This window comes from Panthera tigris, chromosome E2, assembly GCF_018350195.1.
Source record: "Panthera tigris isolate Pti1 chromosome E2, P.tigris_Pti1_mat1.1, whole genome shotgun sequence".
NCBI classification, from domain to species: Eukaryota; Metazoa; Chordata; class Mammalia; order Carnivora; family Felidae; genus Panthera; species Panthera tigris.
This window is the reverse complement of record NC_056674.1, coordinates 48,577,790-48,605,742: the sequence shown is the minus strand read 5'-3', so window position 1 is coordinate 48,605,742 and position 27,953 is coordinate 48,577,790. Positions and strand designations below refer to the sequence as shown.

The 27,953-nt window shown below is 44.9% G+C and overlaps 1 protein-coding gene across 3 annotated transcripts; it reads right to left on the bottom strand.

The window, feature by feature from the left end:
• Positions 1 to 417: 417 nt before the first annotated feature.
• On the bottom strand, positions 418 to 27,820 carry AARS1 (alanyl-tRNA synthetase 1). Of its 3 annotated transcripts, XM_042970704.1 has the most exons (22): positions 27,626 to 27,820; positions 24,692 to 25,102; positions 21,482 to 21,646; positions 17,146 to 17,334; positions 16,653 to 16,798; positions 14,234 to 14,425; positions 13,544 to 13,688; positions 13,036 to 13,181; positions 12,305 to 12,413; positions 11,995 to 12,145; positions 10,672 to 10,796; positions 10,097 to 10,241; positions 9,139 to 9,317; positions 7,909 to 8,022; positions 6,272 to 6,478; positions 5,561 to 5,745; positions 3,601 to 3,709; positions 2,793 to 2,906; positions 2,046 to 2,165; positions 1,844 to 1,930; positions 1,327 to 1,440; positions 418 to 938 (listed from the first exon to the last, which is right to left on the bottom strand). In XM_042970704.1, the coding sequence occupies exons 3-22, from the start codon at positions 21,623 to 21,625 to the stop codon at positions 753 to 755; spliced, it is 2,907 nt and encodes a 968-aa protein (XP_042826638.1). In that variant the 5' UTR covers positions 21,626 to 21,646; positions 24,692 to 25,102; positions 27,626 to 27,820; the 3' UTR covers positions 418 to 752. The 3 variants fall into 3 exon arrangements, with proteins under 3 accessions (XP_042826638.1, XP_007074943.2, XP_015398146.2); XM_007074881.3 differs by lacking the exons at positions 24,692 to 25,102; positions 27,626 to 27,820 and adding an exon at positions 24,582 to 24,660; XM_015542660.2 differs by lacking the exons at positions 24,692 to 25,102; positions 27,626 to 27,820 and adding an exon at positions 24,234 to 24,482.
• Between the last annotated feature and the right edge of the window lie 133 nt (positions 27,821 to 27,953).

The following is a 27,953-nucleotide window of genomic DNA, read 5'->3' as shown; positions in this document are numbered from 1 at the left end:
GGTCAAAGAGGTGGTGGTAGGCAAGTGACGTACCCTAAATACCTCCTGTACTGGAGAACACCTCTGATCTCACACCCAACGACTCAACATCAAAAGGGAGGGACACAGGCCTAGGAAATGGAGAGCTTCTCCTATGAACTGCTTCCAGTAACCCCATGGCCCATCTTCTACTGAATGACTAATGCCTTTCTCCATCTCACCCTCCAGCCCCACGTTCTATGGGCCACCTCCACAAGTGTCTTCAGGTAATCCCAAATTTGGGCCATTCCCAAATTTCAGGGGTCTGGAGCTGGACTTGGTGAGGACCACAACCAGAAGCCAGGTGGAGGCACAGCATTTATTCGATAGATACCCAAGGAGCCACAGGCTGTTACACAGGGGAAGGTGGGGGTTAAGAGATCACATGGCATCATCAAGTATTGCACATGGTCCTTTTATTCTCTGCAGCAAAAATGATTCCTCCCTGTAGACCCACAACCTCAGGCCTACAAAGAACTCTATCTACAGACACGAGCATGACAGTGATAAATAGCAATCCTGGGGTAGTGGTTTTACACAGATGGCGCTGGTGTGTAGGGCTCAGGGGAGAAACCTAACGTGGGCACTGAGTCACGGGCCAGCTCCCAGGTGAGTTCCAGTTAGTGCTGGGTTAGGAGGGCAGATTCACATGTCCTCGTGGCAGATGGAGAGTTGGCTGGACGGATGCATCGGGTGAGGGAAGGATGCTTCCCAGTGGAAGCTGCCCCTACCACTCAGTTCTTCACATCTCCCAGGCGGAGCTGGGCAAAGGAAGTGGCCAGTTGCAATGCCTCCTGCAGGCAGCCCACATTCTTGCCTGTGGCCTGAGCAGACACATCTTTGCCACCACCTTTGCCATCCATCAGGCCTGACACCTGCTGTACCCACTCACTGGCTTTCAGGCCCCTGTTGGCCGCATTCTGGAAGACAAAAAGGAAAAGTGGGAGTCAGGACAGAGGATGAGACTGAGGGAGACATGGAGAAGGGACAAAAATAAAAAGGATGGGGGAGCCACAGACACCCACTCCCACCTGCCTGGGTGCTGCTACCGATAGAGACCAGCCCGCAGCCAGGGTGAGGCACGCAGAGCGCAAAGCCGGGTATCAGCACAGTTACACACAGCCCCTAGGACAAGGCCTGAGGGTAGCAGTGCTGGAGGAGGTGACAAACAGGTGGCCAGGAGAATGGCCTTTTCTAACTGGTTGCAGCCACACACAAGGGTCTTGGCAAACAACTCTAAGAAGCAAGCTTCCTCAGAAAAGCTACCAATACCACGACAAACAGCACAGGGCTGCAGGGTGTGCTGACCTGGGGGACTTGACACAAGCACGTGATCTTGCCAGCTTCATTATCCACCGTGAAGAGCATGGCAGATGTCTGAGGGGAATGTGTCTTGAAGAGCTTCAAGGCTTCATTCAGGGCCTGTGGGGAAACCGGCTGTCAGGCCGTGGCCTCGGGAAGGGGAGCCACGCTCTCCACAGGGCAGCGAGCCTGTGGAGATCAGTTTTCAGAGCACCCCCGACTGCTACCCCCTCTAAGAGCAGGTGCTAGTCCCGGGAGACTCACGGAGAAGGCCCCAAGAACAAGGCCCTGCCCACATCTCCGGCTCTGAGGTTTGCCTTCCATCTCAGGAGCTGTAGCTCCACAGCCACCAGGTCTCTCCATGGCTCAGCCTAACCTCAATCCCAGAGAGCAGGCTGTCAGGCAACCACTCCACTCAGAGCCACAAAGCTCAGACTCCAGCCACCAGAGGGCTGAGGCCCCAAGAAGAGACAAGTAGTGGACAGGCACAGGGCAGCACGTGCAGTCCCAGCCCCTGCGTTGCCTTGGCTGAGGCGCCGTTCTCCATCTCCAAGATGACAAGGGGTTGGTTGGGGTTGCTGTCAATGAGCTGCTTTGTCTTCTCCAACACCTGCAAGGAAGTCCAGAAGAGAGGCCTGAGGTCAAAGGCCCAGACAGCGGTCTGCACAGTCTTTGCTGGGTGAATCCTCCCGGCTCCCTTCAGCCACCAGCACTGTGGGACTCACTCGCTTCTGGACATCGGCTTTGCTAGCCCGGTCCAGGTCATCCATGATCTTCTTCAGGGATTTGAGATTCTCCCGGAATTCGTCCTTCTGCCACTGGGGGATGACTACGGTGGCCAGGGCCTGCAACGAGAACCAGAACACCACTGGGACCTGGACCACTAGGATGTGAGGCCCAAGTCCATCCCACCCTTCTGTCTTTCAACACCAAAGTCTTCCCTGACTACTATCTAGGAAAGTCTTCCCTGACTACTATCTAGGAGGAGAGTGAAAACAAAAAACAAAAAGGTATCCACTGGCCTTAAGACCAGGTCACTTTATGAGCAACTACGGCAGATGTAACAAGTAGGGCAAGAGAGAAAGAGGCAGATAAGGAGGGCTGGGACCCCCTATAAGCGCTGGTCCCTACCAAGCAGTGAATACAGCCTGTAATGGGCTCACAGGAAGCCCCCACCTATTAACAGACATGAGGAGACCTGGAAATAGTGGGTACCCACTCCCCCAACTCCCTCAACACTGCTGCCCACTCATGCTTGGAACAGGCTCTGCCATTGGCAATGGGGGCAGCAAGCAGATGCCAGGGGTCCACAGACCAGGATCCACGGAGTCCCCTTTGCAAGGCTGCCAGATAACAGCAGTCAGTTCAAGGGCCACTGGGAACCAGGATCTGAGAATTCTTCAGGGAGTGTGTGATTTATCTGGCCTAGCACTTGGCACTGAGCAGGGCCTGAGGAGGGAGGCCGCACCTACCTCACCAAGGTCAGCGATCTCCCTCTGCACATCCTTATTTGGCGCAGTCTGGGCCTTCACTTTGGCCTCCATGACAGAGAGAGATTTCTTCAAGCTCTCCGCCTTCCTGAGGGCCTGCACAGAGACAATCAGAGTTGTAAACTCCCAGTCAGGTAACTTTCAGCTTCACTCTTGTCTGGAAACAACTGTGGCAACTGATGGCAGGCTATGGAACATCACATCCCCAGGACACCAGAAGTTTCTTGTCCTCCAAGGAGCATGTGTTGGCAGCCTTGTACCCCAGAAAAGAGCACCCTCCTCACCGGTCTGACCAGCAGAAAGGCTGCACTAACTCAGGCTCAGGAGATAAACAAGAACTCCTGAGTTAGGAGGCCTTCTCACCCCAATGAAATGATCAGTCCTCAAGCTTCAGCACACATCAGGCACCAGCTACAGCCCCACCCCCAGGGCCACTATCCCCGTACACAGTGCATCTCAAACTAGGCACGGACCCTTAGGGAGATGGCAGGAAGTGGCTGGGGGCACTGGAAGCCACAGCAAAATCATGGTTTACCCTTCTAGACACAGATATGCTATGGAGCAAATAGCAGAATTTACATATATTTTTAAAGATCAAACACAACATAGCTAGGAAGTCTCGTGTGGTGGTGGCTGTCTTCTGCCAGATAGGAGTAACCAGAGGACATTTGGGGGGTAGCATTGTACTTCCAATTCTGAATGCAGCAGCTACAAAACCAGCTACCTAATTCACAGACTGGGCTCTTCCTACCTTGTTCGTATAAGCCACGAACCAGCCTGATGTGCTCACCTTCTGGGCTTCCGCACCTGTGACAGCAACAATCCTCCGGATGCCCTTGGCAATAGCTTCTTCACTCACAATCACAAAAGCTCCCGCGTGACTCGAATTCTGCAGGTGCCTGAATGGCAGAACATAAAGTCCGTGGTGACAAGAAAGCCCATGCACCCCGGTCCTTACCACATCTGCCCTTGGTGAGGACCTGAGGTCTTTGAGGTCCCAGGGAACCTCCCTCGAGGGGAGAGTGGGAAGAGGCCCTTCAAGTTGACTTCAGGGTATGGCTCAGACAGGAAGCCCAGGAAAGTCTGGGGCTAAGAGCACTCCGACACTGAGCAAAACACCACCTTTCTGAGCTTCAGTTTTCTCATGTATAAAATGGGGATAATCTGGGGCTCCTGGGTGGCTCAGTCGGTTAAACGTCCCAACTTCAGCTCAGGTCATGATCTCACAGTTCGTGAGTTCAAGCCCCACACTGGGCTCTCTGCTGTCCGCACAGAGCCCGCTTCAAGTCCTGTCTTCCTCTCTCTCTGCTCTTCCCCTGCTTGTGCTCTTTCTCTCTCAAAAATAAATAAACATTTTTTTAAAAATACATTAAGTAAAATGGGGGATAATTCTCCCTCAGAGGACTACAATGAAAATCAAAGGAAATCAAACAAAAGTGCTTTGTAATCCCTAACACCCAACACAATGCTACTGCTGGCAGGCTCTACATTCATTATTTTTGGTCCTCTTTGGAACATAAACTATATTCTTCTATCCCTGCCACTAGCTGAGAATATTGGAGGATTACCTTTAAAATCTCACCACAACCCTGTAAATAGGTTTGGGGGTTTTAATTTTTTTTAAATGTTTATTTATTTTTGAAAGAGAGAGAACACGAGGCAGGGAGGGACAGAGAGAGAGGGAGACACAGAATCTGAAGCAGCTCCAGGCTCTGAGCTGTCAGCACAGAGCCCTATGCAGGGCTTGAACTCACAAACCATGATATCATGACCTGAGCCGAAGCCGGACGCTTAACCGACTGAGCCATCCAGGTGCCACCCTCCCCCCACCCCGCCGTAAATAGGTTTTATTCCCCAATTGCTCAGAGAACTTCAAACTCTGAGCTCATGAACTTTCAGTCATTCTGAGAGAGTGGTATAAAGACTTTGCATGCAGTTTTCTGTGCTCCAAAGAATATCTAAGGAGGCATTAAAGCAGACTGGGACTCATCTGAAAGCCTGATTCAGCTGGGCAGAGGAGGGCCAGGAATGTGGTGCCCCAAATCCCTATCCCTTCCTCCATACGCTCACCTGTTCCCTACCTGCCTGAGGCTAGCAGGAGGCCCGGGATGGGCTCCATCATGACCTTAAGAATGTTCTTCTGGACAAGATTCCCGTGCAAGCAGGAGCTTCCCAGGCCACCACACCATCCCAAAATGACCCCAAGGGCTACAGAGGACTGCAAGTTGGAACAAACAAGTGGCTCTCCCAAGCCAACCTGAGCTGGGTTGGCTGAGCTGAGCAGAGCCTGACTCAGGGGCCCTGACACAATGGGGTTAACCCCCAGATGCTGCTCAAGCTGGCCAAGGAAGCTAAGTGAAGGCCCAGCAGTGGAGAAGAGCTAGGACCAGCTGGGGAACGTAGTGACCGCTCCATGGCCTTCCTGAATCCTGAATTCATAGGCCGCATTGTCAGGATCATCCCAGGACACAAGAGCAAGCAACTATAAGTGTTAAGATTATGCTTTTCCCCAGCCTAGGAAGAACATTTCATCACAAACCCAGCAAATGTCAACATCAGACACCAAGGGGTTTGACAGGGGCACAAGACACTAAGGTTCTTGGGAGTGCTGTTTGGCAAGTACATTTCTGAGAACTTCATGCCAACCTTAGAAAAATAAGAGTGGGTCTAGCCTATTACCCACATCCTCCAAGGGTAGCACCAAATTAACCAAAAGTGAGTCCATCCACTGCTCCCCCTGATGTACTCACGTTCCCCCACAGAACTCAACAGAAGTGAGTGAGCCAGCAGGACCAGAGGGGTCATCCAACAGCTCGGACACTGGGACCCCAATGGAGACGACTCGCACAGGGTCAGGATAGGTTTCATCAAACACAGCCCGCAGGCCCTGGATGGCTTTAGCTGCTGCCAGGGGACAATCCTGGGTGTAGACAGGCTGCCATGGAAAGAAGACAGAAAAAAGCTGGGAAAAGATCTTCTCTGGAGGTGCAGCAGGCAGTGGCAGGGAAAGTGTGGCCTTGTGGTCTTGCAGGCAAGATTCTGGGAGTCTAATCCTGGCTCTACCCATCACATGCCCTGAGCCTGCTGATACAAGGCACTACATGTAAAGTCAAGGGGATCAAAATGGGAATTTCCAATTATTTTGCTCAACTGTGAACCAAATCTTACATGGATGCACTACATAAGAAGGAGACAAAACCAGAAGAGCTCTGATTGTCCCAAGGAGGGGGTGGAGCAAAAACCTCCCTCTGCCCCCTCCCCAGGGGCCCTAAGGCTGCTCTGCAGGATACCACTACTGCCCCTACACCCAGTGTGGCTGACAATCACTGCTTCAAACAAATGTGCATGCTTGGCAGGGTATGTACAATAGAGGAAGGGCATCTGTACTGCTGAGAAGGTTCCACGGAGGGAAAGTGAGGGAAGAAGCAAGGCTCATGACCCAAGAGCTTACACACACCTACCTTGGCTGCCTCAATCATCCCGTTAGCAATCTCTTCAGCCTCCTTGATCTGCTGGGTGGACATGGCTCCTTTGGCAGTGAAGTCAAACCGAAGGCGGTCAGGAGCAACCAGGGAGCCTCTCTGGTCAGCTTCCCCGAGCACAGAGCGCAGGGCGAAGTTCAGGATGTGAGTAGCTGTGTGGTTGCTCATGATGGGCCTCCGTCGGGGCTGTGAAGGGCAGAGGCAGCTGGTGGAGAGGTGTGCTAGTCATACCTGCTCTCTCCTTCCCGACTACTCGCATTTTTAGATGGACACATGGCTGCCCAGAATAAGAGCTACATTTCCCAAACTCCCTTGCAGTTAACTGTGGCCATATGAATAAATTCCGGTCAGTGGGTTGTAAGCAGGTATGATGCACACCCTTAAAGGGAAGGAACATGCCCTCCCCTTGCTCTTTCCCACTGTCTAGAACAAGAGTTGGTAAATTACGGCCTGTGGGCCAAATCTAGCCTGTTGTTCATTTTTACAAATAGGTTTACTGGAACACAGCCACTCCCATGTGGTTACATATTGTCTATGGTGCTCTTATGCTACAATATCGTAAGTATATAGTTGTGATTGAGACCATATGGCTCACAAAACCAAAATTACTTACTATCTGGAACCTTACACAAAAAGTTTGCCCACTCCTAGCCTAGAAATGGATCTGATGGCTACCTTCTTGGACTATGAAATCAAGAGCAACATCCCAGTAATGATGATAGACAAACAAGCAAGGAATAGCTGGGCTCTATGATTTTGTGGGGCGGAGCCTCTATATCAGCTTGGACTTTGAGGTGAGAAACACATTTCTATCTTGTTTTAATCTACTGTTATTTTGGAGCTCTGTCACACAAACAAAACCTATTTCCTAATTAATACAGAATTTCAGGATCCTGAAGAAATATTTGAGGTTAATCTGGAGAAAGGCAATCCATGAAACAAGTCCGTAAGTCTCAACTAATATCACTGTCATCTGGGGTGCCTGGCTGGCTCAGTCAGAAGAGCATTTGACTTTTGATCTCAGAGTTGGGAGTTCAAGCCCCACGCTGGGTACAGAGGTTACTTAAAATAAATATATAAAATTAAAATAAATAAAATCAGGGGTGCCTGGGTGATTCAACTGAGCATCTGACTCTTGATTTCAGCTCAGATCATGATCCTCAGGTCATGGGATCAAGCTCCACAATGGGCTCTACACTGAGCATGGAGGCCGCTTGAGATTCTCTCTCCCCGTCTGTCCATCTCTCCTGCTCACACTGCTCTCTCTGTCTCTAAAATAAGAAATAAATAAAATAAAAATCACTGTCACCTGACTTGGGAACATACACATTTAATAACTTGCTGCTGCACCCGTCATAAAATATACTTCTGCACCCGATTTATAATAATCTACTTACAATTTCACTTAGGAGTAACAATGATAGACCAATTTAAAGCCAAAGGAGATGAATACTTTTCATAATGTGTATCAAATCACCATGATGTACACTTTAATATCTTAGAATGTTATATGTCAACTGTACCTCAATAAAGCTGAAATTTAAATTAAAAAAAAAAAAAAAAAAGGAACAGGATTACTAATCAGGTCTAGTGCCAACTAGCATAACACAACTCACCTCATCAATAAACAGCCGGACCTGGTCCCCCACTCTCAGGCTGCCGTAGATGGTCCCGATGTGCAGCACGTACCCTCCTCGCACCTGAGCATTCTTCACTGTAAACTCTGTTTTCTAAAAGGAGTCCAGGAGACCAGTAAGTAAATAAATCCAAATCTTATATATTTTTATATATAGTACATCCTACACACACATTCTCTAAGACCCTCCTTACTAGTGTGTATATACCATTATACACATGTTGCACCGTTAATACCGTTGTACTTATTGTACATATACACGTGCACTATTATACACCAAAAACTAGTAAGGAGAAACCTCATTAAAGTGGAGCCAGGGAGCTAGGATCAGGAGCAGTAATCAATTTCAGAAAGAACTGTCAATTACAGACCCAACTGGGAATCCTCAACAGGAAAGAACCATCAATTACAGGCCCTAACAAGGGAAGATGCACATTGCATCTCCTGCAAGAAATCAACTACCCCTGTAACTCTGCCAGTGAGAAACCATCAACACGCCAAATTCGTGATTTTCTCTCATGGACTTTCCTTTAAACAACCGCTCCCAACTTCTTCCTCCTTCTTGTCTATAAAATATCAGTTCCTCTTCTTTGTTTGTTGGACTTGCCTATGGTTTTGCCACAGCTTGCATGTCCCAAGTCGCCATTCTCTGCTATTCCCCAATAAACTCACTTTTCCTGGTAAAATAATGGTTTTGTTTTTAAGGTTTAACAATACCTATATTTACCATTTAAATATACAGACCACTTTATATATGTGCATATATATGCATATATATTCACAGATACATAGATGTTCCCTTTAGGAGCATCTTAGGGAATTTAAAGCCATCATAAGGAACGTCAAGCCCATGAGACTAGGAAACTCGTCCAAGATCACAGAGTCTGCACTGGCAGAGCTAGAGGCCAAGGTTTCTGCAAGATGTCTGCCCTCTTCTTATTCATGAGGAAAGCTGGGAGGACCCAGGATCAACCAAGCAGCCTAACTGCAGGGATCCTGCTAAGAGGGGACCTAATGGCAATGAAGTCAGTGGTACGAGAGGCACCTGCCTCAGCTTCAGAGACACTGACAACGGACTGCAACTCAAAGACTGGTCATGTCTGCTCCGCAATGCCAGGATTATGAGGAGCCAGAAAAGCAACACTGCGTCCAGGCCCAGCCCTCGGTTGGATTCCCCTTCCTGGCTGACAAGGAAGAACTGTTTGCTCACGTCTTCGCCGCTGTCCTCAACCTTCACCAGGTAGCCTTCATCATAGATCTGCCCTCCTTGCTCAGCATAGAAACAGGTCTTGTCCAACACCACTCCACACTCCTGGCCCGTGGACACTTCTTCCACGAACATCTTATCCCTGCGCAGAGCCATCACTGTAGCCACTGCACTCTCAAATGCTGCACAGAAAGGGGAAAACAGGGTCAATGACTTCATTCACATGCTCTTAGCTGGCTTTTGCTCGATTCTATTTCTCAAGCTCTCCTTAGGTCCTAAGTGTCTAATTTTATTTTACAAGCAAGTCCATTAGACTCCACAAAAGGGCTTCACACCAGGGAATGTAACACCCAGTAGGGTGACCCACTGTCACAGGGAATAGGTAACTGGGACTGAGGAGTTCCCAGGTAAAACTTTGATAGTTCTGGTCACTCTAACTCTGAGCTACTGAGCAGAAATCTAGCAAGTCTGGTAAGTATTTAGGAGTAGTAATAAATCCCCTACTCCCAAGGTCAATTCACAAAAAATGTATTCATTTTGTGGGCTTGCCTGGATACATTTAGGTATCTCTGCTGGAGCAAAAAAGAGGAACTATGTATTACCTGTTTATTTCTTTTGATTTCGTAACTTTAAAATGCCACTGTCCTGATGCAAAATTCAACAGCCACTAAAGGCTGTATCAGTGGCCATTTCCTGGTTTTCTGCAGGGTGTTACAATTAGAGGAAACTGGGTACAGGGGACAAGGACTGTCCCTGTAAATGTTTCCACAACTCCCTATGAATCTATAATTATTCCAAAATAAAGAGAAAATTAATCACCAAGGGACTCTAGCATAAAATCACAGAGCAGGGCTACACAGCATGACAGGAGAGGCCACAATAGATATCCTCGGTTCCTAATCTGGATGGAGACCCCTCTCAAAAGCTACCCGAGGTAAGCACAGTAAGCAGAGTAACATACCATAGCTCCCACTGGAATCCGAATGGTAATTATACTTCGGGGAATCATCTGTTGCTTCCAGACCCTTCTCCCTGAGCTCTTCAATAGCATAAATGTCCAGCATAATGAGATCTTCCGCACCAGCTCCCTTGCCCTGTGATTTCAGCTACCAGTATGAGAAAGAAACAGAAGTTGCCTTAATGTGGAAAAAAAGAATTCTGAAGGACTCAAAAATCGCTAAACTATGCTCAATATAAAGCTCCAGAACAGAGTTTTTCAATCTTGGCACTACCGACACTTGGAGCCAGGGAATTCTGTGCTCTGGGGGGCTGTCCACTGTACGATGTTGAGCGGCATCCCTGATCTCTACCCACCTGACACTGGTACCATCCCACCCTCGGTTGCAAAAACCAAAAACTGTCTTCATACATCACTACCAAATATCCCCCTGGGCTGGAGAGCCCCTACTTGACACGCAGTGGTCTTGGGAAAAACAGACTTTCAAAGACTTTAATGGAAGGAACCCTTGTTTGCTTTGCAGCCAAGTCCTGCCTTGTTTCGTGCTGGGTTTTCTGCTCACTCCCCAAGTTCTTTACCTGGGCCAGTTTCCTCTCCTCTTCAAATCCATCCATATCTACCACCAGGCCCTTCTCTTCAGCAATCAGTCCAGTGAGATCCACTGGAAAGCCATAGGTGTCATAGAGGAGCCACGCAGTGTCCCCTGCACAACACAAAAGAATTGTGTAAGAATGATGCAGACAGAGGCACCTGGGTAGCTCAGTTGATTCAGCGTCCAATTCTTCATTTTGGCTCAGGTCATGATCTCGAGCTTTGTGAGTTTGAGCCCGGAGTCATGCTCTGTGCTAACAGCGTGGAGCCAGCTTGGGATTCTCTGTCTCCCTCTCTCTCTAACCCCTCCCCTGTGGATGAGTGCACACGCGTGTGCTCTTTCTCTCTAAAATAACATAAAAAAAATAAAAAAATAAATTAAAAAAAAAAAACGACATAGCCTCTTCCTTTTCATCCCAAGCCCTTCCCAAAGGATGCAGGCAGTGACAAAAGAATTGGAGACAAGGCAAGTTAGTATTGGTTCTGTGCACTTGTCAGAAAATCCATCAAATCTTTCAGAATTGACCTGGAGGAACCACAAGAGGTCTCCTAGTAAAAGTTCTGTTTCTTTTTTTTTTTCTTTTTTCTTTTTTAACGTTTATTTATTTTTGAGACAGAGAGAGACAGAGCATGAACGGGGGAGGGGCAGAGAGAGAGGGAGACACAGAATCGGAAGCAGGCTCCAGGCTCTGAGCCATCAGCCCAGAGCCCGAACCGGGGCTCAAACTCACGGACTGCGAGATCGTGACCTGAGCTGAAGTCGGACGCTCAACCGACTGAGCCACCCAGGCGCCCCAAAAGTTCTGTTTCTTAATCTGAACACAAGTGTATTCAGTTTGTGGAAATTCATCAGGCTTTCCCCTTGTCCATTACACTGAAATAAAAAGTTAAAAAAATAAAGTTTTTTTGAATTAATTTTCCAGTCTAGTAAAACACAAAGCAAGTTGCAAAACAGTATATACCATATGTTCCCATTTTTGCTGGAAAACACACACACCCCTACATACGTTTGTATGCAAACAGATAAAAGCTCTGAATAGTTATACAACTCTTAAGAATCGTTACTTCTGAAAAATGAGTTTAGGAAAAAGAATCCTCATTTTTTACTTCTGTGTTCTTTAAATACTTTGCCACAATAACATAATACTTTTACAATTTTACTGTAAACACCATTTTATACCAAAAGCAGCGTTATCAAGCTATCCACAGCCCTTGGAGACACAGACTCCGCTGTCATTTGTGAAAAAGGGCTTGCCTCTGCTGGCAAGATGAACCAGGCTGGATGAAAAAAGGAACAAACTGGTCCTTACCAGGAATGGTTTTACAGTCTCCTAGGCTCTGAATTTTCCTGTCCAAGATACGACGCCCTCTGCTAAGAGTCTTGAGAAATTGCACTTCCTCTTCATTAATGATGTCCTTCACCATATCTGGGTCCTTCTTTAGCTCAGGAAATGCATCTCCCTGGCAAAGAGGAAACAGAGATGTGGGCACAACAAAGAGAGACCATTCTATGACCCCCCCCCCCCCTAAAAACTCTCATTAGCAGTATATGATTTCTCACCCCATCCCTCTAAGCTGTGTGCATTAGGAAAAAAGAGGTAAGCAGGGAGATATACCTACCAAGGACTGGACAACAACATCTACTAATGTGGCAAAGAAACCCCTGCAGGCGTTGAGTTTCTCGTGGGAATATCGAACAGCCCGGCGGAGAATTCGTCTCAACACATACCTGTAAGAGGCAGAAGCCCATCTCCTCTAGACAACCTTCCCAGCTAAGCATTTTGTAATGGAGCTTTTGGAATTCTATCCAAAGCAACATGACCAGCTTTTTGTCTTTCTTTTCCAGAGACTTTGTTTTATTCTAAGACTGCTTCTTTTATGTGCCAAGGTCATTAACACAGTCCAGCAGAAAACTTGGGAATATACCCACAAATATGCATTAAGGGTGACCTGAGGTAACCCCAGTTTGTTTTTCTACCACATTCTGCTGACCCAGAAATGGAGGCAGGTACAACCCAGATGGCTGATGCCCACAATTCCAAGTCCTCCCTGTCAATAATAAAGCTGTCCAGGGCCAATCAATACCTACCCCATCCCACCTTGCCAATATCCTATCAGACAGCCTGAAATACAATCTTGACCACATCTTGTACTTAGCACCAAAGATTTAATATAGTGGCAACTCTGTACTGTTGAGCCAGAGCTCTCTTAATCCATAAAAAACATAAAGGGACCCTTCCAACTACCGAAATGACAAAGAAAACAATAATAAAGTACGGCTTTCAGTTTCACAGGGAGTCATCAAACTCACAGTGGCAGTCCTAACCCTGTCATATGTGTAATTCACTCACCCCCGCCCTGTGTTGTCAGGTCGACCACCATCCGCCAGTGCCACGGTGATGGTCCGGGCGTGGTCAGCCAGGACCCGATAGGCCATATCGATCCCATCGGCATCATCAGCACCAACCTTCCCAGTGTATGGCCGGGCACCTGTGCCCTACAGGTAAAAACCAGGAGGCAGCTCATTAGGAAGCAGAGCTTCTGGCACTGCCTTGCGCCAGAAGGTTCTGAGAAGACTGAGTGGGCATTAAGAAAAAGGCTGGCCCTCTTGCCAGACTTTATAACACCAAGAAAGGTGACAGCAGGAGTAAAGAGCCTCCAGCCAGGCCCCTGCACTCAACAAACTACACCACCTGGTGCTTAGAGCCTCAGGTGATTAATGATTAAGTTGGCAGGTGGTCACAGGGACCCTTAGCTGGCAAATCACATGATTATTTTATCTCTGAGAGTACTGCTAACTGTCCAGCCTAACAGCCCAGCCTCCAGGGAAGTTTGCAATGTTTGCGATAGGACCAGTACCTTCTGAATGGCCTCAAAGTAAGGAACAAAAAGGTCAGTGTCATAATTGGACATCTTATTTTGCAGCACAGACACCAGTCGCTCCAGGCCCATCCCCGTGTCAATGCTTTTCTTGGGAAGAGGTTTCAAAATGCCATCGGTTTCCCTGCATGATCCAGAGAAAAAGGAAGTTGAAACAAGCACTCTTGGGTGCCACCCCTCCCTGCTGGCTAAAACTCATTTACAGAAAGCACAGATGGCAGGCTGTGACTATTTGCCACTATCCTCTGCCTGGTTTGGTGGGAGGAGGGGAGTAGAGGGAAAAAGGGAAGAAGTAATCAGGGGTCTATTACAGAGTAAGGTGAGCTTCAAGGAAATGAACTTTAACACAGCAGTGCAAATTACCACAAAAATGACATTACAGGAATAGTCAGTCCTTAAGCAGGTACTATGTGGAATAAAACTAGTTTATAAAAGATTAGATCTCTGCTCTGTTTCAGAGATCAGAGGGAAAACCTCAAAAATAAAATCTAAATAAATAAATAAAGTCATCAGGCTCTCCTGATGCCTTTAGTGCCTGCTTTAGCTCCACTCCACTGTCCCGAAAGATGAAGATGAGAAGACAGCCTTGTGCTCCAAGTTCCTCTTTCTCTATTTGGCTTGAGGAAAGGCGTTGCTATTAGCAGATACAGTCCAGGACCCCAAGGCCACCTGTTATACTGGATGAACACAAGGTTCCAAATCTCCAGCACATTGGGGTCATCTTGGTTGACGAGGTGTGCAGCATCCCGACCACCAATCCGGTCATAGTGGATCTCACTGCACGGACCACAGGGGCCTGTGTCACCCATCTCCCAGAAGTTATCCTTCATGTTGCCAGGCAGGATTTTGGAGTCATCCAGCCTGCGCAGAGTGGTGAAGACAAGCACAGTTACAACCAATGACAAGGATTCTGCCCAGACTTGCACCCACCATGAAAAGACCTTATGCGTTTCTATTAACAAAAAAAAAAAAAAAAAAAAAAAAAAAAAAAAAAAAAAAAGACCCACTCTTTGGCAATTACTAAGGCTGAGCCTGAAGATGCAGAACATGACTCTTCTCAAGAGTGACTACAATAGAATACAAAATACACATAGGCTGCCATCATAACTACATAAAAATAAGCAGAGGTATGGATAAAGCATAGGAAGGAACACATAAAAATGAAAACATCCATGCTGAATATGATCAGAATTTAAGCAAATCTTTTCCTTGCAAATGTTCCTTTGTTTTAAAAACTGAAATGACTTTCCTGTATGACAGTTATTATAAGCATTAAAACACCGGGGCGCCTGGGTGGCTCAGTCAGTTAAGTGTCTGACTTCGGCTCAGGTCATGATTTCATGGTTTGTGGGTTTGAGACCCACATTGGATTCTGTGCTGACAGCTCAGAGCCTGGAGTCTGCTTCGGATTCTGTGTCTCCCTCTCTCTCTCTGCCCCTTCCCTGGCCGTGTTCTGTCTCTCTCTCAAAAATAAATAATAAACATTAAAAAATAAAAATTAAAAAAAATTAAAACCCTGCTGAGAAAACAAAACAAAAAACCCTGCTGAGTATTTCAAGCCATTTCTCTAGGCCCCAACGTAGTCAAGTCTTTCACCCTAAGATGATACCGAAAAGAATTTAATAAGATCAAAATATTTCTAAAATATTGGACTCTGCTGAGAGCCACTAGATAACAGTGCACTCAAAAGAGATTGTGCTTGCAGAGGTGCCTGGGTGGCTCAGTTCGTTAAGCATCCGACTCTTGATCTCAGCTCAGGTCATGATCTCAGGGTCGTGAGTTCAAGCCCTGCACTGGTCTCTGCACTGGGCATGAAGCCTCCTTAAAAAAAAAAAAAAAAATGACTGTGCTTGCTTGACAAACAGAGTCTGGACATACACAAGCCAAGCAAAACAGGACTCCAAAGTCAAGAGTAGTATGTAAGGTTCCCATGCATTACTGCCCAAAATGTCCCAAGTACACTTAGAACATAACGTCTAACCAAGTAGGGATTTCAGACCAAGTACCAGGGGAAGCTGGGTTGGAATAACATACGTAGAGTAAAAGTAATTAGTTAATAAATGACAGAATGAATGAAACAGAGAAGTGGCACTAGTTAAGCATGGTAAAAAGCTATGCCTCTTTTTTAAGACTTAAAGTAAAAGAATAAAAAAAATGAGACAAAGACATAGGCATGCCAGCTGTCTACAGGAGGTATGTCACCCCATTTTCAGATTCCTCTTGATGTTGCACCTCATAAGTCCTATTAAGTTCAAAGCGTAGAATACATACTGCTCATCTGTCACATCAACTTTCATGCTCCGTGATTTTTCTTTAGAATTATATTACGTTAAAGGGGAAAAAAAATACAATAAAATAACCCAGGCACCTGGGTGGCTCAATCAGTTAAGTGTCTGACTTCAGCTCAGGTCATGATCTCACAGGTCATGAGTTCGAGCCCCACATAAGGCTCCAAGCTGATGGTTCAGAGCCTGCTTGGGATTCTTTCTCTCTCCCTCCCTCTCTCTGCCCCTTCTGTGCTCTCTCTCTCAAAATCAATAAATAAACTTAAAATAAACAAACAAACAAACTTCCTTTGTCCTCGATCTGTTTGAGTCCATTCCATTTCCATAAGAAATAACATGTTTCATATGAAGAAAACCAGTGTGTTGAAAAAAACACACACATATACACAGGGTGACAGAAATACAAACAAATGCCTGGAAGACTATATACATGGGGCATCAAACTATTAACACTGATTAATCTTAAGGATCTTCTATTTCCTATTTTTCACATTTCTATGTACTGTAGTGTGAATTTTTACAACATATGCACTCTATGCACAATTTCTAAAAATATATAAAAAGCAAAACAATGAGAGACTTATATATACAGGCTTTGAACACTGGAATGATCAAGTAAATCTAGTAAGAAGCGATGAATGCACCAAAGAAGAATTGCTCCCAGTCACTCCCCACTCCCCCTCAAACTGCACAGCCCAAAACTGGAAAAGGCAATGCACTCCAAGACCTAAGACCCGTCTCTGGCACTGAGTCAGGAATCACTTTATTCCTCCACACCCTCAACATGTGAGATGCGTTCCTACCCCAAGTTTTGCCAGATCTGTTTGCACTCCAGGTCTGGTTCTAAGCCGGCAGCTTCATCCCCACCAAAGTAAGTAACGTAAAGTCTTTCAACTGGAATGCCAAACTCTTGGGTGAGAAGCTCCAGAGCCATCTTACATGCCAATTCCTACAAAATAACAAAAAGAAGTATGTGTCGTGTGGCCAAACCAAAACCCATTTAGTATGAGTAGGAAAAGTCCAGATCCTTAGGAACACAAATATGAAATTATAACACCTTCACTGTAAACACAGCCAAATTCTGGATCAATTTATAGGAGACACCCAAATGTAAATTGAAATCAAATGATAGGCACTGCTTCCAGGAAGTCTTAGTATTAATAAATGCCCTTCACTCCTGAATCTCCTGGATAATGACACTTCATATCTTAAAACAAGCAAAATTAGAACCAATTTCCTTCAATGGAAATGACCATTTCACTCAAAACCCCAAACTGATCTCCTTTTTGAGCTTACCTTAAAATAATCTCCAAAAGACCAGGAGCCCAACATCTCAAAGAAGGTGTGATGATAGACATCCTTGCCCACATCATCGAGATCATTGTGTTTGCCCCCAGCCCGGATGCATTTCTGGGTATTGGCAGCTCTGCTCAGCTTTGCCATCGGGTGAGATGGGTCAATAGTGTTCAGAAAGATGGGTTTGAACTAAAAAAAAAAAAAGGGGAACGTTTCAACCTTTAAGGAGCTGCAGCTCTATCAGGCTGGCAGGAAGAAACCACACATGAACTGTTCAGTTTGTAATTTAATTAGCCTGGAATAGGGAAAATTCTGAGGCAGGTGGCCTGACAGGGCTGCGATAGAGGCAGCTGATCTTGAAGCAGCTTGTCCCTGTCCTAGTTCTCTAACGGTCCCAACCACTGCCAGTAACAGCACCTACACAAGGAAAAGGCCTCCTGGATGTGTGATAACAGCCAGAGGCTGATGTAGGGAAACCTGTGCTTCCTCACAAGTCTCTGGTGGTCAGGACTTACATCTTTCTGGAAGAACTTATTCTAAAACTGATGTGCTGGGGGTGCTGGGCTGGCTTAGTTGGTAGAGTGAGCGACTCTTCATCTCTTCATCTTCCCCGTTCAAGCACCACATTGGGCATACAGCTTACTTTAAAAAAAAAAAAGTCAGCAAGCCTGTGTGGCTCAGTTGGTTGAGCATCCGACTCTTGATTTCAGCTCAGGTCACAATCCCAGGGTCATGGGATGGGACTGAGCCCTGCATCAGGCTGCACACTAAGCGTGGAGCCTGCTTAAGATTCTCTCTCTCTCCCTCTGCCCCTCTCCTTCTCTCTCTCTAAAATAACATTGAATAAAAAGAAAAAAGAAGAAAAATAAAAGAGTACAAAGTGATGTGCTGGCTCAATAGTAAAGGTGATAAGGGAGAAAAAAATGGAGACCTATTAAGGGAGTAAAATCAGCACATTTAATGAATGACTGGATGTTTAGACAGAAGATATTATTTGCCCTGAATATTTATCAAGTTATAATTTGATGTATCATTGCTATGTGACTTAGTTTTATTTTCCCACTAGACCTGTCCAATTTGGTAACCACTGGTCACTTGTTACTTATAAATTTAAATTAATTAAAATGAAATAATTAGAAACTAATTAGAATTTTTAAAAACAAAAAATTTCTGTTCTTCGGTCACACTAACTCAATAATCATGCATGGGGGCGCCTGGTTGGCTCAGTCAGAGGAACATGCAACTCCTGATCTTACGGTTGTTAAGTTCGAGTCCCACGCTGGGTGTAGAGATTACTTTTAAAAATAAATTAATTAATTAAAAATCTAAACAAATAATCACGCATGGCTAGGGGCTACCATATTGGGCAGCCCAAATATAGAACATTACTATCACTGCAGAAAATTCCATTAGACAGTTCTGAACTAGACCATGAACTCCTTTTTTTTTTTTTTTATGTTTATTTATTTTTGAGAGACAGAGCATGAGTGGGGGAAGGGCAGAGAGAGAGGAAGACACAGAATCCGAAGCAGGCTCCAGGCTCTGAGCTGTCAGCGCAGGGCCCAACACAGGGCTTAAATTCATCATCTGTGAGATTGTGCCCTGAGCTGAAGTCAGACACTTAGACTGAGCCACCCAGGTGCTCCCAGACCATGAACTTCTTAAAAACAATAACTATTATTACTTATCTTTGTATATCCAGCACCTAGTCTAGTACCTGAAAAAGGGCAGATGTATAATAAATACTGTTTCAAAATATTATAAAGAAAAAAAAGAAGCAAAACAACCATTAAGATATCTCTGATTAAGGGGCGCCTGGGTGGCTCAGTCGGTTAAGCGTCCGACTTCGGCTCAGGTCATGATCTCGCGGTCCATGAGTTCGAGCCCCGCGTCAGGCTCTGTGCTGACAGCTCAGAGCCTGGAGCCTGCTGTGTCTTCCTCTCCCTCTGTCTCTCCCCCACTTGCGCTCTCTCTCTCTCTCTTAAAAAAGTCAATAAACATTTAAAAAAAAAAAAAGATATCTCTGATTAAGAGACAGTACAGAACAAAAATTAAGCAAATGACTACCTAGGCTCAAATCCACACTCCAGCACATACCAGCTATGTCAGCTTGGGCTATTTACTTGAGCTGTGAGTGCTTCAGTACAGAGTGAGGATCAAATTAGTCAACATACATAAAAGACATAGATCAGTGCCTGGCATATAGTAAGTGCTACATAGAGGGGAATAATCACTGTTATTCATAGAACATTTAGAAACACTGAACTCTCATGGTTCTTCTCCCAAGTATAGTCAGCACATGTGGGAGAAGACAAAACCCATGCCTAGGAATGCCTGAGTAGAAAAGAACCTCTCCAGTGTTCCAGAAAACCAATCACCTTGCAAGTCCACATAAAATCAGTGCCCCCATCCCAAGTGTATACAAAAGATTTACACATATAATTGAAAACCTGTATAATTTCATAGTTAACGTTATACAAGATGGAAAATGTTCCCATTGCCTCTAACTTTCCATGCCAGGAAAGAGACCAGAAAGAAAAGCAAATGTCAACTTATCCTTTACCCAGAGTGAGACACATTCTAAGGGCCAGTGGGTACACTGTGTTAAGCAGGGCTCCAAAAGAACCACCAAAGGAAAACCCTGAGAGCACTATCTAACCTGAATCCACTTCCATAATCAGCCTGGTAAACAGTTTTCAACATCACAATAAAGCTTTCAAATGATCTTTTACATTTTATAGTTCAATTGCCCCAAACATAAATCCTACTAATAGTTTCTTCAGCAGTGGATCTAAACTGGCATCAGTGGCTGCAGCTTCAAGAAAGAGTTTTTAAAAAATCAGTAAAGCTGCATGGTTCAGAATGGGAATGAATGCAAAGCTTTGAAAGAATCGTGAAGAACTCATTAAAAAAACAAACAAACAAGGATAATGGAGGATTGAAGGAGAATGACAATAGCTGAGTTAAAAAGTCTCTTCAGAGCTCAGCAAGATTAACCTAGCCAATGACTAATAAAACCCAGCTTTTTCCTTAGCAGAAAATAAAAGCAAGACTTTACAGACTAGGGGCGCCTGGCTGGCTCAGTCCATAAAGCATGTGATTCTTGATCTCAGGGTCAGGAGGTCAAGTCCCATGTTGGGCATTGAGCTTACTTAAAAATATAAATAAAGTGAGGGCGTCTCAGTGGCTCAGTCAGTTGAGCCTTCAACTCTTGATTTTGGCTCAGGTCATAGTCTCACAGTCATGAGATTGAGCCTAGAGTTAGGCTCCATGCTAGGCATGGAGCCTGCTTAAGATTCTCTCTCTCCCTCTCCCTCTGCCCCTCCCCTTGCATGCATGTGCTCTCTCATTGTAAAAAAATAAAATAAATAGGGGTGCCTGGATGGGTCAGTCTATTAAGGGTCCAACTCTTGGTTTGGGTTAAGCTCATGATCTCACGGTATGCAAGTTCAAGCCGCACATTGGGCTCTATGCTCACGGCATGGAGCCCGCATGGGATTCTCTCTCTCCCTCCCTTTCTCTCTCTCTCTCTCTCTCTGCCCCTCTCCCTCTGGCTCTTTGTCTCTCTCAAAAATAAACAAACATTTTTTTTTTCAATGTATGAAATTTATTGTCAAACTGGTTTCTATACAACACCCAGTGCTCATCCCAAAAGGTGCCTTCCTCAATACCCATCACCCACCCTCCCCTCCCTCCCACCCCCCATCAACCCTCAGTTTGTTCTCAGTTTTTAAGAGTCTCTTAAGCTTTGGCTCTCTCCCACTCTAACCTCTTTTTTTTTTTTTTTTTTTTTTTTAACAAACATTTAAAAAATAAATAAAAAATAGGGGCGCCTGGGTGGCTCAGTCTGTTAAGCATCCAACTTCGGCTCAGGTCATAATCTCGCGGTTCATGGGTTCAAGTCCCACTTCAGGCTCTGTGCTGACAGCTCACAGCCTGCATCTTTTTTCGTATTCTGTCTCTCCCTCTCTCTCTGCCCCTCCCTCACTTGCGCTCTTTCTGTCTCCTGAAAATAAATAAATATTGGGGCGCCTGGGTGGCTCAGTTGGTTAAGCGTCTGACTTCGGCTCAGGTCATGATCTCACGGTCTGTGGGTTCGAGCCCCACGTTGGGCTCTGTGCTGACGGCTCAGAGCCTGGAGCCTGTTTCAGATTCTGTGTCTCCCTCTCTCTCTGACCCTCCCCCGTTCATGCTCTGTCTCTCTCTGTCTCAAAAATAAATAAACATTAAAAAAAAAATCAAAAAAAAAAAAGAAAATAAATAAATGTTAATAAAAATAAAAATAAAAAATAAAAGTAAATAAATAAACTGTCATGAAAAAGCAAAAAACCCTTACCTGGTTCATGCCCGCATTGGCAAAGAGCAAAGTGGGATCGTCCAATGGGATGGTGGCAGATGAGTGAACATAAGTGTGCTCGTTTCTCTTAAAGAAATCTATAAATCGCTGCCGTATTTCACTTGCTGTTAGAGTTGAGTCCATCTTGAAACTAACCCTATGGAACTAACCAAAGAAAAAATAAAGTAAAATTAGGAGAAATGAAACTAAGAGACAAGCAGACATTACACAAGATTCCTGGCTTCTCAGGCCAAGTCAAAGCAGGACACCGGTAAGCTGCTTGATCCTACCGGTAAGCTGTTTGATCCTAAAACCTCTATGTTGTAACATCCAAGGCTAAAATCATCATCGAAACAAAATTTGCTGCAGCAGCAGGCAACAGGCCCACGTGTTCTTCCTTTCTGTGCCAACCTCAAAAGGTTCAATATACCAACACATCAAGTAGAGCATGAGTGCTTTCTTCACGTATTCATTTACACCAAACGTCTGCCATGGCCTAGGCCAGGAATTAGGAAATCAGAATAAAAACGTCATGGTTTATGGTCCAGCAGAGCAGCTCACTGGGGTTGGGGGAATGCTCAAGAGACCTGGGTTCCAGTCCTAGCTTCAAGTCCTTAAGGGAGTTACTTTACCTCACCAACAGAAAAAGGGGTCCATATGAGATGAACTCTAAGGATCCTTCCAGCTCTGTTCATCTACATGCCTAGAATCATGCAAAATCCTATTATCCCTAAAGCCAGGGTCTCTGGGTTTGGTCTGACCATCTTGGGGAGGCTGGTGGCAACACAGTGGACCTGGGGATGGGCCTGGCTACACCTGGGACCGCCTGCAAGTAGGACTATACTTACCCCCACCTAGCCTAAGCACCCCCAGCACAACTGGTAGATTGCGACCTTCCCACCTATTAGATTCCTAGGGAGTGAGGAAGGTGCAGCCACACTGAGGAAGTGGAGCTCAGAGCCAGTGGAAAAAGAAAGGGAATCAGAAGAGAAACTGGGAAATAAAACAACTTTACAATTTCAAAACTCTTTCACGCCTATTATGATTTTTCTGAGAGGCAGGTTAGGGAAAAGTGACAGCCCTTAGTGGAGGGTACCAATCACTGGCATAGTGCTGTAGGGCCATGCAGCACTGGGCATCTGGAAAAAAATGGGAACCATCTCACCGACATTAGCTAACTCTCTAGGATTCAAGACCCAACTCTAACCTTAAATAAGACTCGTTTCCTTTTTTGTAAAAAAAGTAGGATCTACTCTGCCTACTCCACCCAGGTATCGTGACACTCAAAAGCCATCCTATATTTGGGAAGCAATTTGTACACTGGAAAGCCCTATAGGAATATGGATGCTATTACTTTAAGTCACTTAGTACAAAGGCCTTTCTTCCTTCGTATAAGGATGATAAATATAAATAAAGACATACAAGGTGAACAAGAGACTGTGACTCAGATTTATGCTTAAACACAATTTCAACTGATCTATTCACAATTCAATCAACTCATTACTCAAACAAAAGCCCTTTGGGCAAAAAGATGGTGAAACACTGGCTGAAAGAGGCAAAGAGCTGAATAAAACGCCCATAGATAAGGATTTTTATGTCCATGCTGAGAGTCAAGGCTAGGGTTTTTAGAAACTCTGTCACACCATATTCTTCCTCGTCCCTCCTCATCATGGCTCTCACTGAATCGTAATGGTGGCAAACATGAACGTAGAGTGCCAATTCTGACTGAGCAACAGCACAGTTTCAGAATGTTCATTGCTCCTTCTCTAAATGGGCTACCTGAGGTAAATAAACTGAATTACAAAGGACACATAAATTTTCCATTTTGCTCACTCATTCAACCTACATAAATGCACACTGTGCTGGGAATCGAGAAGAATGACTCTCTGCCCTCAACAGGGAGACAGTCACATACAGAAATAACTGCAAAATGATGTAACGATCCAATATATTGACAATAAGCTCTATGGAGGCTGAGACTACTAAAAAAAAACCAAACAAACAAAAAAACTGTGTCACCATCACAAATTTATTTATTCAGTATAAATATACTAGAAGGCTGTATGAGATACAGAGGTAGCAAAAAGGATGGTCCTCAGATTCCACTTCCAAACAGGGCTGTGAAGGTCTTGAGTACCTTAAATCACACTGGCCCTTGGTTGAGGCTCCAGCCACAGGACCTTTCAATGTGCTCTTTATGTCTACCCTACTCCTCTTTCCATTTTCCTACTTGTTTCCTCATTTTTGACATTATCAATTGCAGAGACTTATTTAAGAAAGGCTTCCCCTTGACCAGATTCTCCTTATTTTATTCTGGTAGCTCCATGTGTCTTCCTTCATAACTTCCACACGCATTGGACTGCTTGTTTCATGTCCATGTCCCCAACAGGCTGGAAGTTTCACCTCTGTGAGAATCATGACTAATTTCTGCTCACCAAAGGGGTATATCCTCAACATCTAGTACAATGGTTGCTAAATAAGTACTTCAGGATTAGGTATAATCCTTTAGCAGCAAACTGTTAGTGAACTTAAAGCACACCGGGAAATACAGACTCCGACAAAGTAATAGCTGAATATGATGGGGCATAGAAAGTGCTTCCAGGTGAACCTGAACCAGGATCAGCTACTTAGCTAATTTTAAGAAATTAGGAAATGGCTCACAAGAGACGTTCCAACCATCCAGACCACCCTCACTACCACCCCCAAATCCTCGCCCGCCCCTAGGGGATTAAAACCGGGGGACATAAAAAACCTCAGCTTTGGGCGGGTAGTCAATGGCAACCGTGATCCTCCCAAGGTCCTGGTCCTCGGCAAGGCCACCCGAGGCCACTCCACCCTCGGCGCTCCAGGGGTCTACAAGAGGCCTTTCTCCCGCTGCGCTGTAGCCAGGCGGCTGCCCGCACCGACTCCAGCTCAGGCTCCGGTTCCAGAGGCCTCGCGAGGCCTGGCCCAGAGACCCGCTAGGGCAACTGAGCTCTCAGGCCTCAGGACCCAGCCGCTCTCGCGGCGCCTCAGAACTGTCCGGGGTCCGTCTGCTTCCCTCAAAGGTCGTCGCCCCTAACTCCTCCCTCAGAGCCCACCACCCAGAGCTCGCGGTTACCTGTTCCTGCAGACGAGCAGCTGCACCCGCCCGGAGCCACGCCGGACCGCAACCCGCACGGCCCTGCCCAATCAGAGCGCGCCCATGGAGAGTGCCCCGCCATGGCTTACCTGTCCGGGACACTTATTGGTCAGTCATCATGCCAATCAACACGAGCACGAATCAGCTTATTAGTCGGGTTCCAGGAAGGCGGCTCTAAATCGGCTGATGCAATGGCGGGGAAAGAAGGGACTGGAGTACGTCACGTGACTGATTTCTGGAGGCCGACATTTTCGTTTGCAAAGTCCTCATAGTTGACTTGGTTAATAAGGGTAACGGGCGACATGTTTGGTAGAGGTCACAGCTTTTGCTGTACAGTTCTGTTGTGTTCATTTTAGGCGCAGAATGGTTTTCAGACTTAAAAGATTCTGATTTGTTGTGCTCATGGTTACACTTGTCTTTGTCAGACCTTCTTGGATTTGGTGTGAAAGATTCAGTACTTGAAGAGGGACGATTGAGTTGGTATCTGGTCCTCAATTTGCCTTTGAAAAATAATAGTAAATATTTATATGTGAAGCATTGTATTTCACACAGATTGTTCCCCTTGATTTTTCAACTACATGTGAGGCAGGTCAACTGGCATCCGTCTTTACAGATGAGGTAACTGCCTTGCCCAAGTTTGCTCAGAAGAGTAACTTACAGAACTATGATCCAAACCCACATGTGTTTAACTCTTTCTTTCTTTTCTTTTCTTCTTTTTTTTAATAAGCTCTATGCCCAGTGGGGGGCCTGAACTCAGCTCCCCTGAGATCAAGAGTCATGCTCTACCCACTGAGCCAGCCAGGTGCTCCTAAAGTCCATACTCTTAAACCACTACACTATTACCTCCATCAACTCATATATCCAAACACATGAATATAAATAAAGTTGTGCTGCTGGTCTGGTCTTAACTGGGTTAAAGATATTGCAGAAATATTTTACTTTTATATGTAAAAGAGCATTCTATACAAAAAGAAGGTCAAGCTCAAAAGCCAGTAAAAAAAAAAAAAAAAAATCACTTGAATTAACTTCCCAGTTCACAGTGATTCATTAATCATCATCCTACTTATTTACATTTGTTGAGCGTTTAGGATGCAACCGGCACTGATCTAAACTTTTGATCTGATCTTCACAACAACCTTACAAGGAGTTACTAATATTACCTGCTTTTAACACCTGAAGACACCGAGACACTCAAAGATTAAGACAGCTAAGGGCAATTTTTTTCTGATGCAAATTGGCTCTGATGCAAAATAGCATATTTAGCCTAAACAATCTGAGAAATAGGTCAGACTTGTGTGCCACCACAATTAAAATGGAAAGCCAAAATTGTACACATTATACTTTAAAAATAAAAGTAATATTGGTTGTAGTCTCAATAACTTCACTATGTTGCCAGAGTTGTCACTATTAAGACAGTGTTAGGATGTCCTTGGAACCACAGTAGAGGGGACGTCCATCTTGCCAGCGCAACCCAACGAAAAGCCCCTAGTAGCGTGCCAGAACGAATTGGAGGTCAACCAGTCACCGAGCGACAGCACGACCTGATGCGAAAAAGGCCCACCCGGACCTAAACCCGGAACCGCTACAGCTTAAAAACCCCACCCCACCACACTTGGGGGCGACTTCCCTGACTCCTCTCTCTCTCTCTCTCTCTCCCTGAGTCATGGAACCTTGCCGGAGACCTTAGTTCCCAAATAAAGCCTTTGACTGCTAAAATTTTTAGCCTCTGACTCCTATCTTTACCCTGCCTTACACCTGACCCCAACAGATAGCACCTTAACTAGTGAAAGAATTAAAAACATATATACTTTTTAAGTTTATATTTATATATATATAGTATATATGTAAGTATGTGTTATCTATTTTGAGATAGAGCAACAGTGAGAGGGGGAGGGACAGAGAGAGGGAAAATCCCAAGCAGGCTCCAAGCTAATAGCACAAGGCTTGAACTCACAAACTATGAGATCTTGACCTGCGCTGAAACCAAGAGTTGGAAGCTTACCCAGGTGGCCCTAGAGACATTTTTTTTTTTTAATTTATTTTCATTCACCCAACAACTGGGTCAATACACATGAAGAGAAATCATTGAGGCCCAAAAGTCAGATTGTTCTGAACATTCTACTTGAATTATTCAGCTAATTATCCAGTTCTCTATGATATTTTCCTCTTTTAATGTCAACTATGTACTAGAAGGAAAGGTATCTCAATACAACATCCAAATTGTGTATTTTAAGAAACCTTTTATTCTGGCCTAAGCAAATAGGCCTGCAGGTAAGAATAAGTACTACACACATCTGCAGTAGAACACTGGTTGATCCTCTTGGGACATGACAAAGCTAACAGAGCTCAAGAGAGTACAACTAAAATACTTCATTTTGGAAATACATAGTCCTAGATTCTAATTCTCCCATAGCACCTAAAATATTTTTACCATCGGGGTGCCTGGGTAGCTCAGTTGGTTGAGCTTCCGACTTCGGCTCAGGTGATGATCTCATGGTTTGTGAATTTGAGCCCCACATCGGGCTCTGTGCTGACAGCTGGGAGCCTGGAGCCTGCTTTGGATTCTGTGTGTCTCTCTCTCTCTCTCTCTCTCCCCCTCCCCCATTTGTGCTCTCTCTCTAGCTCTCAAAACTAAAATGTAATATATATTAATATATATTTATATTTTTATATATTTATTTAATATATATTTATTTATATATATTATATAATATGTATTTATTTATATTATATAATATATTTATTTATATATTATATATAATTTATATACATTATATAATATATTATATATAATTTATATATTTATATATAATATATATTTATATTATTTATATATAATATATACTAACATATATATAATCTATAAAACGGACTTAGATTTTTCATTTATTTACTATTTATATATATAATATATACTAACATATATATAATCTATAAAACGGACTTAGATTTTTCATTTATTTACTATCAGGACGAATGGGAATGACTGAATAGTTTTCAAAGTGTAAGTTTTAAGGAATCACCTGGTATCTTAAAATGCAGATCCTGATTTCGTAGGTCTAGGAGTGAGGCCCGAGATTCTGAATACTAAAGGGCTCCCATAGATGCTGATATCTACACTGCTGCAGGGAGATCACACTTGCAGTGGCAAGGACATAAACGAGAGAATGAGCTTCTTCACCTATTCAGAGATAAAGATTTAAAAGTTTGATCTATGTGGGGGATGGGCATTCCTCATCTATTCATTCACGAAATGAAGGTCTGTTATGCATTAGTTCCTGAAGGTCAACATTAAGGAAAGCAGACACTGCCCTGCGCTCATGGAGTTTCCAGCCTAGCGAAGGAAGGAGC